Here is an 18,693-nt window from a genome sequence, read left to right as displayed (position 1 = left end):
TGATACTTCCTTTGGTGAGTCAAAGAGATACATAGATGTGAGTGAGCACATCTTTGCTTGCATCTGGGATTGTGCACGCGCGTGTGTGTGTGTGTGTGTGTGTGTGTGTGTGTGTGTGCGCGTGCGTGCATGTGTTTGTCTTGTCTGTGTGCTATGTGTGTGTGTGTGTGTGTTTTCTCTCCATTAGTGCATAAAAGTAATAGTGTGCGCATGTTTTCAATCAGTAATAGTATTTATGAACACGCGCACTCACACACACGCGCGCGCACACACAAAACACGGATGTTATCTGGTCAGTGAGGGCTCCAGTGATGCCCTGCCTCTTGAAAATACCCCCTTTCTTTGCCGCTGCCAACCATGCAGCGGGTTATATTTAACCAGCTATCTCCTTTACATCCTCTCTCCATGCTCCACGGGGCTATCGCGCCAACACTGGCTGCCACCATCTCACTTTATTTTTATTTTTATTTTAAGCCCTGTGACAGGAGGCGGAGATAACGGATGCAAAGCCAAGTTGTGAGTGGCGTGCACCCCCCCCCCCCTCTCCCACTTGCGTTCGCGCCCTCTTACGAACAAAAAAAAAGGGCTACCCCCCACCCCCTTCTCTTTTTTCATCCGTCCCTCCCTTTTTTTTTTTCTTTTGCTCTGCTTGTCTGTCTCTTCATCTTTATCACTTCCCTGGCCTTTTATCTTGCCCCACCCCGGCTGCCCCCTCCCTCTCCTCTCGTGTTATTTCTCTCCACTCCTTAGAGAGGGTTTCCTGGTAGAAAGCTGCTCTTCTCGGCGGGAAGGAGACGCGGGAGACAGACAGACAGACAGACAGACAGACAGATGGCATCTTTTCCGCCATTTGAAACAAAGGCCTGTTTTCTATTAGTCAGTTGTTTACGATAGGGCAACTTCACTTTAAAGACACCTTGGTGTAGTGAGACAGAAGCTTTTTTTGTATATACATATACTCCCAGAAATCCCAGTGAATCCATAATTTCAGCTTGTCTAGGGGTGGAATGGTTCTTCAACAAAATCAGAACTAGTTCTGCTGGTTCTGCTTTTCTGCTGCTTTGTTGAATTTTCCACCGCCACTTTAAATGCATCCTAATTTAACCCTAACGCCTTAATCCCAACCCTAATCTTAACCTAACCCCTTTAGACCTAACCTTTCTCTTAAACATAACTCCTTAATCCTGACCCTAGTCCTCACCCTCATCTTTACATAACCCCTTAGACCTAACCCTAAGTAGAAAGCTGCTCATTCTCGGTGGGAAGGAGACGCGGGAGTGCGGTAGACAGACAGACAGACAGACAGACTGTGCGTACATAGAGTCATAAAAACGCTTCAACTTCCTTATTAACAGGACGATACACAATATATGTGACATGCATCAATAAATAGAAATGTGTATGTAATAATAACATACAAAATGTATATTTAGAATAATGCTAATAATTATTATTCATACAGTATGTTTTTTTTTCACCTTGAATTATTGTCACAATCAAGGAAAAATGATTCCAACGTTATGGCTAACCGTGTAGTAGTTTAAATGTAGTCATCAATATAAACTGTACAAATATAATAGCAAGATACAAATCTAAATTATCAGCAGGTTGTAAGTCATCCAAATGACACTTCTGATCTCTCAGCAGGTTTTCTTGACCGTATCCATGTGCCTTAAATGCATCAAATCGCTGCCATGTGATAAGCTGATAAGATGTTTGCGTTGAACAGGTGTACCTAATAAAGTCATCCGTGGGTGTATATAGCATGATACTAGCGTAGTCCGATACCGCTCAGGGTAGACGTGGACTGAGGCTGTCCTCATAAACCCAACATTTCCTGTTGAATCTGTTTTTTGTCCCTCCTTCCTGAATGTTTAGTCTGAGAATCAGTGAAAACATCTGTGTTTGTGTAGGTTGCGCGGCTGTTGTTTTAAGAGTTCGTGTGACGTTTCAGGGCTGGTACAAACCGAAAGGTGAAGGCCTGCAAGACTTTAGATGGCAGGCGGGCTGATTGAGAACAGGAACGATAGAAAGACGGAATAGAAATAAATGGTGAAATGAGAGAAAACGGATGATTTGTGTCTGCAACACGGTAGTTTGCACAGAGCAGATTCTTGTTGAATAACCCCACAACAAGTTCCACCCACTGTCTAATCTCATCTTGTCTAGTACAGTACAGTACAGTACAGTGGTCATCCATAAAGTTGGAACAAGCAGTTGTCAATCATGGAACTTGTCAAAGGATATGCCACACTGCACAAGAATTGTTGGAAATGTTGGGGGGGAAAAAACCCCTCTGGCATGCCAGAACCTTTTCTATGTATACAAGTTCCTAAGACATTTATTTCCAACTTCTCATGGATACAGAAGACAGAGTGTCCGATTAGGAAGGCACAATAATAACATTGTCCGCACTTCCTGAGATGTTTCAGGAACGCCGACCTCTGATAGCAGGTGCAGGTTAGACATCTGTTTATCATTGTAGTATCAGAATAGAACCATTCTGATCTGCAGCGTTCTTGTTTGAAGGGAAACGGTTCTGCGGCGTACAGTGTCATAAACGCTGCGCCAAAAAAAAATAAATACCAAGTCACCCCCTGCCTGCTGTCAAAGAAAAATTTCACATTGTAATCGAAAATTCTGAAGGGCTCATCCGACCCCACCCGTCAACCTTTTCAAATGTCTCCCCTCAGGCGGATGTTACAGGCCCATCAAAACATGCACAACTACACTGCTGTGAGGTTTTTAATTTTCAGAGCGTTCACTACCGTCAACTCAAACTGAGCAATCATGAATGTCTGCCACAGTCTCACGTAATACGTCATGTTCTGTGCAATATTCTCAGGTCTGCTTAATGCGATTCTTGATTTTTAAAAGAAAAAACGTCTTTTTAATTTTTGTCTTTTTTTTCCCCCACAACCCATAAATAATTCAAACCTCCACCATAATTATGAGTAAGTATGAAGTAGGGAAATGCCAAGGGAGCCTCTTCTCTCTTCTCTCTTCTGAATGATTCTTGTTATTATGGTTCCGCTCTCCAAAAAAACCCGAGCTGATAGGATAGTGGCCTTATTTAATCAAACTCTCTGCGCGTGTTTACTGCAAGTGTGTGAAAATGAAAATTCCCACCCTTCTACTCAAGGCCAAGTCTTTGTATCGAGAGAGGGGAGCGCAGATATGAAAAGAAACACTGTCCCTGATATGATTTTAGGATGAAGCGACGATAGTTAGACTTCACATAATGTGTGTGTTAGTGTCTGGGAGAGAGGGAGGAAGGGAGAGAAAGGAAGGAAGAATGTTCTGTGTTGCTTCTCAGTCACTGGGGTCACGATGGTTAACGGTAAAGTATCGTCTCAGTTTGTCTTTTTTTACGCGTCAACCTTGTGTTCTGCCTCCACTTTTGGCCTTGTCCAACTATTGGCTTTGGTGGTGGTTGCAGATAGGGAGGGATTCAATAAGTAGTTGAATCAGTGCCTCCTCCCCCTGTGGATCTTTGGACGGTGGGAAAGTTCAAATCTGCTGCTATTTTCTATCTTTTATCAGCCGGGCTTATCAGCCGGCTTTCTCGTCTGCATGCCTAGCTTCAGTAGTCCAGGGTCTCGGCTCAGGCTGTGCAGTAGCTGCTCTCAATATCTTCTCCCTTCACACTGCACCCCTCTTTCTTTTTTTTTCGGCTTTCTCAAATATCACCTGAACTCCCACTTTTTTGTTCAGCATTTATTCAGTTCCTTGGGAAAATGCAAATTCAAAATGAAGTTCTAGCTTTTTGGGTCAAATTAATTCGCAAACGTACTCTTAACAGGAGTATGTTGGACCGATCTGTCACTGGTCAAACCATATTTCAAATGATTCCTCTGCATCAAGACCAGCTGGCTGGCACATCCTGGAGGATCACATTATTTACAAGTGTCAAAGCAAATTTACTTTTTGATTAGAATATAAGGATATAAAAGAGAATATTAAAAACAAAACAAAGGCCTCTGCCTGTCTGTTTGAGGCAATATAAGCACCTTGTTACAAGTTAATAAGCAGAGTAACATGAAACCAAAGCAGGTGATGCCTTGATAGTGTTATTTACATGGGGAAACAGAAAAGTGGATTTAGATTTACATCCATGACGTAGCCGCATGGAACTTTAATACACTGCGTTTCCCCGAGTGACCTTATTGAACTGCACAAACATTCACCTTTTATTAAAGGCACAGTCTTTACTTTTCTAAAGGGGTATATATCCATATAAATAAGTACATGGGCCTGAGCACATCTGAAATCACGCAAGAGAAAAGCAGCTGGGAAATTGAATAACGAGATTTTCACATATTTCTATTGCAGTATATTTACGACATGTCCTAGTATTCATGTTGAATAGCGTATTTATTCAAAGCCACAGCCACGACTGTTAATACTTGAGGATGATTATTGTGTACCTAACTAAAGCACTGGTGGGTTTTCACCTAATTTGCTATTTTTGAAGAACCTATTTGACAACGATAGCATGCAGCCATAATCATCCATTCACTGCTTCACAGTTCCAACATTCTAACTTATCTGCAAGCCAGCACGACAAGGAGGAGGAGGAGCCTTTTGGCTCAGGGCACAGGGCATTTTGACACTGTGTCAAAATGACACTGTGTGCATTGCAAAAAGGAAAATTTAAGGCCGCGGTTGGAGATGTTTTGAAAGAGGCTGGTGAACTATCTTTTAATACCACTGGCACTGTGCGTACAGCAAGTTTTCCATTGTCATTTGCTGCTAAAAAATATATTTCCATCATTTCACCACTTTTTCATCATTTCATCACCACTTGCACTTGTCATTTCTTTATTCTCAGACCATATATTCAGTTCAGTTTTTTTTTTAATTTTTGGCGTCAATTTGAGTCCCAACTTCAAACTCATATCCCACTTTGCCGTCTAACTGCTAGGTAACAGCTAGCTAACTCGGGGTGGCCCAATTCAATGAAGGGCCACATATAGAGACAAAGAACCAGTGTGCGAAATACATGAGGGTCCAGGAGGGTCTGACTCCCCCAATTAACCCAGCTAACTTTCAACAGAATCTTGTCCTTATTTTATTTGCTCCACTTTTTTTGAGCTACTGCATTCACTTAGATCCATCAATCAGTAGAAACAATTGAAAGCATTTCTCTCAAATGGCCAATCAACTGTGAATTGTTGCTTGACGTTAAATATTGCTCTATCTGTGCAGTGCAATCCATCAAAAAAAAAAAACAAACAAACAAAAAAAACAATTCTGCAGTTTGGAAATTCCCAACAGTGAAGTCTACACAAACGTACGAGATTCACCCACTTCTCAGCCACTGGCTCCCCTCTTGCTTGCCGACTGTCACTCTAAGATCACTCACGCTTTCAATATATAAAATATTATAGAGCTCCACTGATAAATCAGCCAGTATCAGCATAATGGATACAGATCTTATGAAGTGAAGGGCCAACGTGCCGTAATCAGATAGCAAATTTTTCATTTCGAATGAAACAAACACAAGAACGCCAGCACATCTTGCGGTGTTATGAATTCTGAGAATGTTGCACTTGTTAGAGTCCCACGCGCGTATTGATTCAGCGACGGTCGGTCGTCCCCTGACAAATTTCCTTTGTTTGATTGCATTGTCCTCTTTGTGCAGGAAATTACTGATTTAGAAAAAATAAACTTTGAGCGCAACCGCCACTGGGAGACTCTTACAGTTGGACACCCATCCATCGTTATATGTCCATCCATTGTCAATTTTAAATAAATCGAAATTTTCTTTCTTTTTTTTTTTAATTTTGTATAACGAACATTAAATTGAAAGCCTTTATTGCCATTGCACACAAGTATGTCAGGATTTACGCATTAATGAACGAATAGTTTATTTTGGTTTGCAATGTAAAATGATGCAATCTTGTGCAATCAACCGACAAAAATGAAAAACAACCATACAAAACAAACAACAACTCTTTAAACGAATAAAGGAGTAGGCTGAAGCCGAGGCCTTTTTTTTTTTTGCCTATCCAATGCAGTCCATAAGATTACCCGGAATATTGGTAATATAATGGTAAAGAGTTGCTCCTCCACTGTGGAACCCACATCCAGCATTAATTAGTAATAATTAGGCGTCTCGGTGAGAAACCTTTTAAGGGCAAGCTTTGCGCAAATCGCTCGCTCGCGATCGCGTCCAGTATTTGCGCGTCCGTGGCTGTAACCGCTATCGGCTCCGGAGCAACACGGTGTTCCGACATGGAAAGCCGCGGCGGGGAGATTTATTTCGGTGGACAGGCTACTGAATAGTCCTCCTGAGAGGCGCCAGACTATCAGATAGGCCTACTGTGAGAGGCTGCTGATCCTCTCCTTCAGGGTTAGTTTTTCTCCCCGGGGGTGGGTGGGTGGAGGTGGGAGGTGTGGTGGTGCCGGGGGTGGTAGTGAAGGATACCCCCGGACCAACGGACCATCCATCACGGGCGAGTCCTGCTGCACGGTGCACTGTGCACTGTGGTGGGGTATTTGCTCCGGCTCCGTATGGGTGGTATCTCCTGCTATCTTCTTTTTTTTTTTTTTCCTCTTTACCTGTCCTTCCCCCTCTCACTCTCTCTCTCTCTCTCTCTCTCTCTCGCTCTGTCTCTCGTGTCCCCTCTCTCTCTCGCACCCGTGAAGGTAACATCCGCTTAGAGGAGAAGCAGGGGAAAGCTAACCGTTGCCACCCCTCCGCCCTCCCCTTGCGTGGTGTCTGCTAGCGCATTTTATACACAAGGCAACTCAATTTGCTTTACTTGGTTTAATATTTTAAAAGCATTTTTGAAAAAACAAAGGACACAGAGTCTTCAAAGACAATGTGCAGAGAGAGAAAAAGACAGCTTAAAATGCATAAACAGAGCAGCAATAAATGAGAATAGAAATAAAAAGATGATAATAAAACATAGTAAGATGAACAAAAAGCACTCAATCATAAGCATGAGATAAAGAAAGAGTCGTTAACCTGCATTTAAAAAACATTCACCCTTGGGACTTCACTTGTGTTGGCAGCTTATTCCATTTTTGTGCAGCAGGACAGCTAAACGCTGCTTGCACCATGTTTAGTTTGAACTCTGGGCTCCACTACCTGGCCTGAGCCTGCAGATCTCAGAGTCCTAGCAGAACTTTACAGTCTATTCTATAGCTGACTGGCAGCCAGTCACTATACATTTACGTGACGCTGGAGAAAACCGAACTATTGCCTTAGTCCGACTCTGACTGGCCAACTGAAGTGCACGTGAACGCGCTATAGTCCGACTGGAATCGGAGTTGGAGAACTCCGATTAAGACGGCAAGATAATGAAGATTGGATTTCCAATTTCTCCGTCGTGTATACGCCTTAGTCGGACTTTAACTGGACAATACTTAGCTTGATGAAGCTGTGCATGTAAACGTAGTCGGTGTAAAGTCACTAGTTTCTACCCCTCCTGCCCCCCCAACCCCATGAGTCTCTTACACAAGTTACAGTCTGCGTCTCCCCCGCCCGACCAGACGTCTTCCAAGGACCTTTATCGGCGAGACGACTCCGCTCATTAAGGAGTTAATTTTCCCACTCCTATCTGCGATTAGTATAGTCAACCTAAAGCGTTGTGAATTCTTTAAATTTCCTCTCTCTCTTCTTCTTTTTTTTATTATCAAAAAAAAAACAGAGAGGGAGAAAATGGGAACGGGGGATATTTAATCGGTTAAGTAGTCTTCCTGGGGAACTAGATTTCTGTCTTTTTCACTCGTTTTTTTCCTCCCTCTCTCCCTCCCTCCCTCCCTTCCCCTGCAATGTAAAGAAATCTTGCTGAAAGCAGGGCCCCGGCATCGGTAATTCCATTTTTTTTTTTTTTTTTTTTAAAGCGTGAGGATGGAGGGAAGGGGAAGAAGGGAGGGAGGTGGTGGTAGTGCATTAGAGGTGGGGTGGGGGGGTGAGGGAAAGAGGGAGGGAAGAGAGAAGGAACGGGGGGTGTGGGGGGGGGGGAGAAAAAAAAGAAACGACTTGATGAAATTCCGCTATCAGCTCCGAACCAATATGCAAAATATCTCGCTGGAAATCAAATAGCTATTATGTTTTCATTTCCACGTCGGCGTATTTGCTTAATGAAGAGGAGACAGATCAGACCGGCAGAGAGAGTCTGCAGGAGCCGATAACCGCCAACGGCTCCCAGCTATCCGCGCAGAGTGACGCTTCCAGTCACTGCGCTTTTTCACTTAAAAAAAAAAAGAAGGGGGGGGTAAAGAAAAAGAGAGATGGAGGGCGGCGGAGAAAGAGAACAGAGTCGGGGAGAGAGAGAGGGAGAGAGAGAGAGGGAAGGTGATGGAGTAGAGGGGATGGAGGGAGCGCGAGTCATATTGAAAGGGGACAGAGGAGAAGAAAGATTGGTGGTGGTGGAAGCAGGGGATGAGGGGCGGAGGGGGGGGAACGAGGGACTGCCACTGCTGCTGCTGCTGCTGCTGCTGCTGCTGCTTGGAAATGGAAAGAGCAAGACTGCGAGAATGTGTTTTTCATAGAAAGACAAACGACAGGAAAAAAAAAAAAAAATATCCAAGCAAAACCCCTAATTGTCCTCAACACTGACTGGCGCCTGTCAGTCGTGTCAGTGCAGCAGCTACCAGTCATCACACGGTGAACACACTCGACATCATCATCTCTTTTCTTTCTGTTTTTTTTTTCGTCTTCCCGCTTGCGATTCCTCCAACCGAAGAGGCGACGGCCGCGTCGGATTTCTTTGTTGCCGGGCAGAAGGTCTGCGGCCCCGTGCGTTGAGTTAAACGTATTTGCTTAACAAGTGTGTCACCATTAGCATTGAAGGTGTAAATGAAGGCGCCGTTCACACCAGCTCACTGTGAACGCGCCCACGTTGCGTTTTAGTGCACGGCCACGTCATTTATTGCACGACCGGGGGAAGATTTTTTTTCCGTTTTGTGACTGTACATTTTCCATTGCTTCCATCTACAATACCAACTGCTAAGCTGATTTATGATTCACACAGTTATGCAATAAATTGAAAATGATTAGATGGAGCCATTGTCCTTTTTTTCTGTTTTCTAGCTCTGATACATTTCTCACAGAACAAGTCTTCCTACAAATGACACAATTATTACTTGTTATTTTTATTTTGTCTATTAGAATCATTATTAATTCAACCCTTAATTCTAAAGTGATTTGCATCCGAGTGTTTAGTAAAGAGAAGCAGAGGAAAAGAGAGACACATAAGACGGCAGTTGTGCAAATGTACGTTTTGTGATGTGTATGCATACAAAAAATAGCAACACAATAGCTAAAATGAGATTAAAATAGTGAATTGATTGTTCCAAACTTTAATGAATTGATTTGACAAAGCAGTGCAATATGCTTCCCTCCAATCACATACTGGAATGGGAGACTATTTGCCAGTTTTGTGTTTTCTTTTTTTTCCCCCTTTTTTTTTGGTAACTGAAGCTGAATGTAGCCGTTTTCCCAGCTGGCTTCTGCCTCCAGTTTGACAACGACTCTACAAATGCTCGCCAAGTCGTGCCAAGGTGGGTGGGTGGGGGTGCGTGGGGGGCACCGTGTTGCATTTCTAAAAAACTGTGTTGGCGCGACGCTCCATTTGAAAGACCCGGCCCTCGGCAGCGCCAGGCTGTGTTCCGCCTGTGATCAGAAAGGCGCTCGCTCTCCAGTGCGTGACTGGTGTCAGGTACCCTCGTTCCCTCTTTTCGAGAGCTCGCACATCCTCCACCGCTGCCAATTTGGCCGTCCTTTCTTTCTCTAAATATCCCCTTTTAATGTTTCACTCCTCACAAGTGCCACGATCGTCTGATACACGCCCGCCTCTCACTCACTTTCCCTCGCGTTTCAGGTCTGATGTATTTTCCTCTTCTTCTTTTTTCCTGCTCTCTCTCTCTCCTCTCTCACTCTCTGCGCACGCGGCTGGTTATTAGCGTGACAGTGGTGAGGGTTGCGTGTGTTTAATCAGCCTTGTTGAGCACGCAGGTTTGATGTGTGTTGTCTCTGTGTTTAATCAGCGAGCTGCTCATTGCAGGTTTGATGTGGACGAGAGTTAATAAAGCCGTATCTTCGCCGCCTTCATCGGCGGCGGCACTTTGTTCTGCCTGTCTCCGCGTGGCCCCCTCAGACAGACAGACAGACAGACAGACAGACAGACAGCTGCTCTCCCTGAGCCTCGGCTCAAGTGCTCCTGAACCCTCTCAGCCTCATCTCGAGGGGCGGCCTTCCTTCGCTTCCCGGCGCTCTTGGACTTTTTTCTGGAAACGAAAATGTCCTCGCTGCCTCTTAGGGAAAATTGCATCTCCTCTTTTTTTCTGCAAGCTTCAGGACTATTTCAGCCACCCGAATTAGTGAGGCCTCACTATTTAGTCCAGGCGTGTGGGCAAACTACGGCCCGGGGCCCATAGGCGGCCCGTTAAGCTCTTTAATCCGGCCCGCCGAACTTCAAGAAATTGTATTAATAGTAAGTAAGTCGTGAAATAGCTGTATTTTATATGATATAAAATATCCATCCATTCTGACATCATTTTTTATTTATCTATTTATTCACCCCCTCAAAAAAAAAAAATCTTCTTTATTTTCCTTTTTTAGCTTATACATCGTAGGTGTCAAACTCTGGCCCGCGGGCTAAGTTTAGCCCACAGTGTCATTAAATTTGGGCCGTGAGGCCGATACAAAATTACTGCTTGAGCTGCCGGCCTGCTGCTATAATGCAGCACATGTACCGCTACAGTACTACACATCCCAGAATGCTCTGCTGCTATTTTGGCACGTCAATCAGGACAGGACGTTCATTGAAGGATATATATATATATAATAGAATACGATTATTACTTCATTGGTTTATTGTTGTTATTTTATTTTTAAATGTATTACTAGCCTGTGGAAAAATCAGAATGCGGACACGATTTCTATTTACTTTTTCTTTATTTCGATTGATTTGATTTTGCATGTGCGCTATATGAAGTTATTTATTGTATAGTATTACGCTTTTGTGTCTTCCATATTCAGGTTGAAGCAAAACCTGTTTTGGGTCCATAAAAACAAGGTTTATTGTTTATATCTGGAGGAAGATTTTTGTTTAATAATCTTGGACTTTGTCCAAGTTTGAAATTTTATGCCCCCGCTGTGTATTTGAGTTTTGACACCCCCTGTCGCGCACAATCACGCAAAGTATTTCCCCCCCCCCAACGTCCTCCAGTATCTGAAGTTTTCGAATTCGTCGAGGAAATTGTGTGAATTAGTGGAAGCTGTAGGCATTTCCTGCCAACCAGAATCTAGGGTTGGTAACCTAGAAAAGTCTTGAAAGTGCCCTCAGATAAGTGGCAACTTAATTGATGGCCGTCCTTTAAAGATACACACGCACACACACACACACACACACACCAGCTCTGCGTTGTAGTCCTATTATTTCTTCATCTCCTCAACTGGTTCACTGGCTATCGTGGCGTAACAATTAAAAAGGCTTTAACTTTTAAACTGGCAAATGAAGTTAAAATGTAGTTCACTTATCAGGCAAAAGAAAAAAAAGAAGCCGCTATCCTTTCGACCAACTATCTGCCACAGGAAAGGCGGGTGGGAAAGAGAGAACGTTTCTCCTTGGGTGAAAGGAGGGTGACGGAGTGGAGCCCAAAACTTTTTCGCGCCCATTTGATGTCGGGAAAAGCGGCCGATTGATTCATTAAAACCCGCGCCGCAATGAGGACAGAAATCATAATTCAAACTCACAATTTAAACGGGAAATATAATTGGAATTTCATACAGAGAAGTCCTTTTGTACGAAAATGATTAAAGGAAAATTAATTGTATGAAAATGTGCTCGTAGATACTGAAAATTAGATCTAGCAACGCTCAGACGGCGTCGACGTAATTCTAAAAATATTTTTTTTCTTTGGCGCCGGATCGATCTCTTTCTGTTCCTCTCTCTTCCCTCCCTCCCTCCCTCCCTCCTCCTCCTCCTCCTCTCTCTCTATTTTTTTAAAGGTCCAAATCTAGCTGCGTTAATTTTATCTGAAATTAGAGTGAAACCGTGCAGGCGTGGAAGTTGAAATTAGCCTAAAGATGTTTCATTTACAAAGACAGAAACACTTTGTCGCCAGTGATTGTTTCCCAGCATTATCTCTGCCTGCTTTTTAATTGCTTTGGAAGTGAAATTAACAGAATTAGAAAAATTGCCTCTCCCTTTTCCTACAAGCTTCTTTATTCATGAGTATTGTTGTGCGCTTTGTATAGATTATAAGACTCCTTTTGTTCCAGCATTGTAAATATATACGCCCCCCAGTCACGGCTTTAGCTCGGAAACAATCCCTCTGTTGGTTTGACACAACCTCGTGAAAATTAATTTGCAACCTTTTCCCGACTGGGAAAGGGAGAGCGGAGCGTGGAACCCAAAAAAAAAAAAAAAAAAAGTGTATTATTTTCACTCTGATTATTTCACAAAAAAAAAAAAAAAGAAAAACCCGTGCCCACCCTCCTTGACTTGCCCAACCCATTATTATGCGTGCGGTTGCGTGTTTTCCTCCCCGCCACCAACTGCAGCACATTAACCGTTTCGGCTTCACTTGAGCATTCCCTTAATCCTCTTAAAAGGAACGGCAGCCCGGAATAACAACTCTATCGTGGTATCCTCTCAGGAACTCAGACTGAAGGGTGTCATCTGATGCCGACCAACATAATAGAAACAGCAAGCAGTGAAACACTGAGAACTCCTTCCGCCGAGACGGTGCGCGCGGCTGCGTACTCCAAGGTTAACAACTCTAACGTATGGCTGCGGCGGCCTGGCCGCATTCATCTTACAGAAAGGAGTATTATTAATGAAGCAATTTAAAAAAGAGTCACATTAAATCCATATTAACTGACTTCTCTCTCATTTTTTTTTTTTTTTTGCCCGTAATCTTCAAACGGGCTAAAATAGATCAAAAGTACTGTATAATTACTGTGGTCAGCAGGGATTATGAAACTGTAATTGATACAGATCAGCCCTACACTAATCACTCTTTTAGCTACAATTTTAGGTATACTGTAATTTGGCTCTGAGGTCCCCCTTGGCTTTTGCTATTAATCTTCTGGATTAGACGGCTGAGCGTGTCCAATTCCAGAGACCATTTTTTGAATGAGTTCAATTTTTTATATTCATTCTACACACACACACACATATGTACATATATGTATATATATATATATATATATATATATACATATATGTATATATATATATATATATATATATATATACATATATATATATATATATACATACATATATATATATATATATATATATATATATATATATATATATATATACATATATATATATATATATATATATATATATATATATATATATATATATATATATATATATATATATGTATATATATATATATATATATATACATATATATATATATATACATATATATATATATATGTATATATATATATATATACACATATATATATATATGTGTATATATATATATATATATATATATATATATATATATATATATAGACATACATACACATACATATATGTTTGTGTGTGTACATTAGAAATTAGTTTTGACTAGATTGTTTTACATTGATTGGATTGGATTACAAGTATATTTTTGTCTCTTTTCCTGTTACTGTGCACTGGAAGCCAATGGCAGCACATTCTCTGCCACTAAGTATAAAACCGCTTGGTTGTTTTGTCAAAGGCAGACTTGCTCTCCCATAGTCCTGATAGCCTTCCTAAATATCTGTGTGTATTTTGCGTACAAGTAGTGTAAACATTTACCTGTAAATTAACTACTAATGTTCTGTTATTTGCTGATCCGTCATGAATACTATGAATTACAAACTCTTCTTTTTTTTGTGCTGCAGGTTCCCTCGGGGATCTCGATGGTGGGGAGGAAAACACGGCGGACAACCTCAGCCTATCGGGGGAGGACGGCGGGGCCTCGGACCCCGATGATTCGGCAGAGGGTGACAGCTCCAGCCCCCCTCCGTATATGCCGCTGTACAACGAAGGTGGGCACGTGGAGAAAGTGGATGTTTAGCAGAGCAGGATGAGAACATGTGACGGTGGAAGTGAAGTGAGGGCCTACTAACACAACACTCACTCGGTGAAACTCATAACATGGATCGTGCTCCAGTTAAAAGAGCATTTTGGTCACTCAGAAATCCAACCCAGACTCTGGTCTGTTCTGGCTTGATAAATTTGTGTTGAATTAATTAAACTTTATTTAAAAAAACAAAACAAACATTTTGTGCGAATCCAGGATGAATCTTCCAGTTTTGCACAGCTAACATTCAAAGTCTTTACATCGTGAATGTGAGCTGCGCACTGAAAGCCCTCTTCAAAGCAACTGTATCCTTATGTGGGCGAACTCGCCTTCACTGGCTGATCTTCAATGGTCAAACTGGCCCACTATTCCCATTCACCAGTTCAGCAACCCTACTGGTGTAACTGAATCATTACATGTAGCAGATATTGCAGACTGAACCACAAGCAGCACCATCAATAGCAACTGGTGCACATGACGATGTACGCAGACGACTCAATTTCGGATCTCATAACTTTCACTCGTCTCGCTGCGTGTGTGTAGTGTCCCATGTTTATTAACGTAGATATTCACAACGTTACATCTGTATTTTTGATGACTTTTTCTAACAGTTGGCCGTCGGTTCATCTTTTAATCAAGTCCTCAAGTCTCCTTTCATGGGTGTGTGTTGGCTTGCTGTTACGATAGTCTCACCCAGAAGCAGCACAACAGCAAAAAGGTTGCAGCCGGCCACGTGTATCTCTTTTATCTCCGTTAAGTAAAAGGGAAAAAAAAGAAGAAGAAGAATTCCCCACCTTCAATCTTGGTTCCTGTGAATCTGCTCCCTCATGCACTTCTTATCCCAAGCCCCCCCCCCCCCCCCCCCACCACCCCGTCACCCTTGTAGTTGTGTGATTGCAGAGTTTTCAGTCATATTCTTTTGACTTATTCAAGATTTTCGCTCGCTGTGTGTGTGTGTGTGTGTGTGTGTGTGTGTGTGTGTGTGTGTGTGTGTGTGTGTGTGTGTGTGTGTGTGTGTGCGCGCGCGTGTGTGTGTGTGTTTTTAATCTCAAAATTCCGGCTCTTGTGAAATTTTTAGGGCTGGGAGTGATAAGCGTCTGTTGGTTTGCTCGGTTTGATAAACCCATGGAAATTCTGTCAGGTGCTAATCGAGACGAGATTAGAGATTAGCCGTGTGTGCGTTTGAGGTGAGGCGCGGGTTATGTGTGCATCTGATAGTGGGAGAAAAAGGAGAAGAAGATGAGAAAAAACAGGGGCAGGCTGACAAAAACCCGGGCAAAACGCGCACCAACCGCCGCCACCCCCACCAACCCCTCCCCTGACCGAATCCCCTCCACCGGTTGCACTGTTGATTCACTCTCTCTCTCTCTCTCTCTCTCTCTCTCTCTTTCTCTCTCTTTCTCTTTCTTTCTCTCTCTCCCTCCGTCCATCCCTCTCTCTCTCTCTACCACTCTTTCTCTTTCTACCTCTCTCTACCTCCCTCTTTCTACTTCTATCTCTCTCTCCCTCTCTTTCTCTTTCCCTCCTCATCTCTCTCTCTCTCTCTCTCTCTCTTTCTCTCCCCCCCCCCCTCTCTCTGTGGGGTTCCTCGGTTGCCCAGCAGTGCCATTATCAGTTCTCTGTAAATCAGCCATGTTTGACGAACCTGCTCTTTCAACCTGGGATCAATACGAGGTCTTTATCTGGCGAGCTCTGGCTAATAAAGGCAAGGCCTCTTATCCACCATCTGGAGGGAGAGAGAGAGAGAGAGAGAGAGAGGGAGAGAGAGAGAGAGAGAGAGAGAGAGGGAGCCAGGATCACACCCACACACATACAACTTGATGCGCACACACACACACACACACACACACACACACACACACACACGCAGCTGTATGTGTGCGATCTCTGCGTCTCTGTTGGCTCCGGCCAGGATGAAACTGTGGGACCAAGCAAAGTTTTCCCACGGCTCGGGGCCACCACGTAACGTTAGATACACGCACCGACATTATCACGTCGAGCGAGCGAGCGAGCGCTGCAGAGGAAGTCTCCAACCATCGCTCGGAGATTGTCTGCGCCGCCACCGCGGCGTTTGTCCTTCGCTCTTTTCTCGGAACTTTTCTCAATTTGTAGATTGCAGGAGATTCTCTCCCTTCGCGACAATACAGGAAGCGCTGATAGAAATCCAGTTCAGCCGCTGATAAGTTGGGGTGCGCTGCCTTCTCGCTGACCTTTCACCGCCGTGCCTTCGTTTGGGCCAATCAGAATATTTATTTAATCCCTCCCCCCTCTCCCATCCCCCCACCGCCGTAATCTGATCAGCGGTCGATAACAAGAAGCAGCAGCAGGCAGCGACGGGTCAGCGCCTGCGTTGGTGTCGTCGTTAAGAGCAGCTATCGGACACCAGTGAATAGAATAGAAACCAGAATAGAAACTGTCAGAGTGAGAGCGCTGGCACGACGGGACATTTTTTAAGTAGTAGTAGTAGGAAGTACAGAGCACAGAGGTGTGAGCCGGTGTCCCTTTGTGAGGTCACAGATGGCCGACTTGGCTTGTTTGATTTGGGGCTGGGAGCAACAAAAACAAGGGGGCGCTGTCTCAGAATGTGCAGCACACACACCTGGTTGGTGGTCCACTGACCCAGGAAGGAGGTAGGTATTAGGAGGGTGTCAATGTCCCTTTGTGAGGTCACAGAGGGCTGGCTTCATTCGTTTGATCTGTGGCTGGAAAGAAACAAAAACAAAGGGGGGCGCTGTCTCCGAATGCACAGCACACACACAGCTGGATGGTGGTGTTGTTGCCACACACCCAGGAAAGAGGTACTGTGCTGTAGGTATTGGGAGGGTGTCAGGATCCCTTTGTGAGGTCACAGAGGGCCAACCTCACTCGTTTGATTTCTTTGACAAAAATAAACAGCGCGAGGAAAGGAAGTGAAAAATGAATTGACCAAAAATAATGCCATATGGGGACCTCTCGAGAGATGGCGGTCAATCCCCTCTGCTGCCGTCCACCGCGGAAGCTGCAGAGGGGAATACGTGAAACGCCAAGTGAGAGAGACGTGAAGCACGTGGAACACAAAAGGTCAAAATCCGGAATGGGGAAGAAAGAGGGACGGAGACGTATAGAAGGAGGCGCATAAGTTGGGGAGGCGAGATTCCGCGGGGGTGACTTTGCCCCGCAGGTGTGACAGGGGAAGTTCAGCTTTATCAGATTGATGGAGACTGTCTCGCTATGGGGGGGAGGAGGAGGAGAGGAGGAGGAGGAGGAGGAGGGTGGAGGAAGGTGGTTGGTTGGTTGGTGCAAGGAGAGAGAGAGGAGGGTGTTTTTCTTTTTTTCTTTTTTTTTTTCCAAGAAAAGTGTCTGTCGACTCCTCCTGATACCTGCCTCCCTGTCTGAGATGATACGGGAGATAATATTGATAATATTAAACGCAATAACTGTGTCTGCAGCTCCTCTCCCTCCCCTCAGCCGCTGCAGGATAAAATCAATGTGCCATTCAATGTGATTTATAGCTGAAAATAATGGCACTGTTTAGCAGGAGGGGAGGTGTGTGTGTGTGTGTGTGAGCACGTGCGTGTGTATGTGTACCGTATGCACAGCCACGTGTGCGTGGGTGCGGCTTAAAGGCGGACGTAATGAGAAGATGGATGGTGGATGCATGTGCGATTTATTGACTGATTTATTTGACGACGCAGATCCGATCGGCTCAGCCGTTGCATTAATAACGCGCGGGCATCGATTGGGTGGCCGCCGGCCGCTTGTTAGGGCGGGAACGCGATGGAGGGGGTAAACATTGGCTTCTGTTGGGTGGAAAGAGGAGTCGGTTGAAGGAGTGCAGCAGAAAAAAAGTGAGATGTAAGAAAAGAAAATAACGATTCCAAGATGAGCAAGTGGTTGCAAGTGTGACTTTCTTCCCTTTTGTCTCTCAATTTCTTTTCATTTTTCATTTTCTTTGCCGTTTACTTTCTGTTTCGACTTTTTTTTTTTTTTTTTTTTTTGATGTGATGACTTGAATCAAAATGCAACGTGCCGCCATGAATCAGTCCGGTTTAATAATGTCCCAGTCACTGTATCTCGCTGCGGAAAGCAAGAACGTGTCCCTTGTTTTGTCGGCTTTAATTATTAACCAAAGTACAATACAAATACGATACTATATAATAAATGTTTCTTATCAATGTTCTCCCAGTTTCAAGGCGAGATCCCGTAAGGCTTCTGTTTACAGTCTGTAAAGGTACAAGCTGCTTTTAAAAAAACAAAAACAAATAAACAACAACAACAAACAACGACGCCGCGTCTTGACCGATTGGCCGGAGTCGCACTGTAACCAGTGTACATTTATTAGCGGGGTTATTAGCCACAGCTTTGCGGGCTGTTTTGCGCCACGTCAGCTTTCGAGTCACTCCCCCGGCCTCGAGTTGTAGAGAGAGAGAGAGAGAGAGAGAGAGAGAGAGAGAGAGAGAGAGAGAGAGAGAGAAGAGAGAGAGAGAGAGAGAGAGAGAAGAGAGAGAGAGAGAGAGAGAGAGAGAGAGAGAGAGAGAGAGAGAGAGAGAGAGAGAGAGAGAGAGAGAGAGATCCCCTGCTCAGATATGCTATCGTGCAGGCGGTGTAACTATTAATCTAATCTAAATAATCACTATAGTCGGTAATCACTAATAGGGAGGGACCCCGGCAGCGAGA

At 43.9% G+C, this 18,693-nt stretch overlaps 1 protein-coding gene across 1 annotated transcript in view; it reads left to right on the top strand.

Annotated features, from left to right (window-relative positions):
• Positions 1-18,693, top strand: part of zfpm1 (zinc finger protein, FOG family member 1) — an 82,268-nt gene that overhangs the window by 25,321 nt on the left and 38,254 nt on the right. Inside the window, exon 2 of the mRNA XM_076042867.1 lies at positions 13,856-14,002. Within this exon, the coding sequence (XP_075898982.1) occupies positions 13,856-14,002 (147 nt within the window). The remainder of the gene's footprint in view (positions 1-13,855; positions 14,003-18,693) is intronic.

This window comes from Nelusetta ayraudi, unplaced genomic scaffold (assembly GCF_046127955.1).
Source record: "Nelusetta ayraudi isolate G7.1 ecotype Tasmania unplaced genomic scaffold, CSIRO-AGI_Nayr_v1 ptg000071l, whole genome shotgun sequence".
NCBI lineage: Eukaryota > Metazoa > Chordata > Actinopteri > Tetraodontiformes > Monacanthidae > Nelusetta > Nelusetta ayraudi.
The sequence above is the reverse complement of the archived record's forward strand: the minus strand, read 5'-3'. Positions and strand labels throughout refer to the sequence as shown.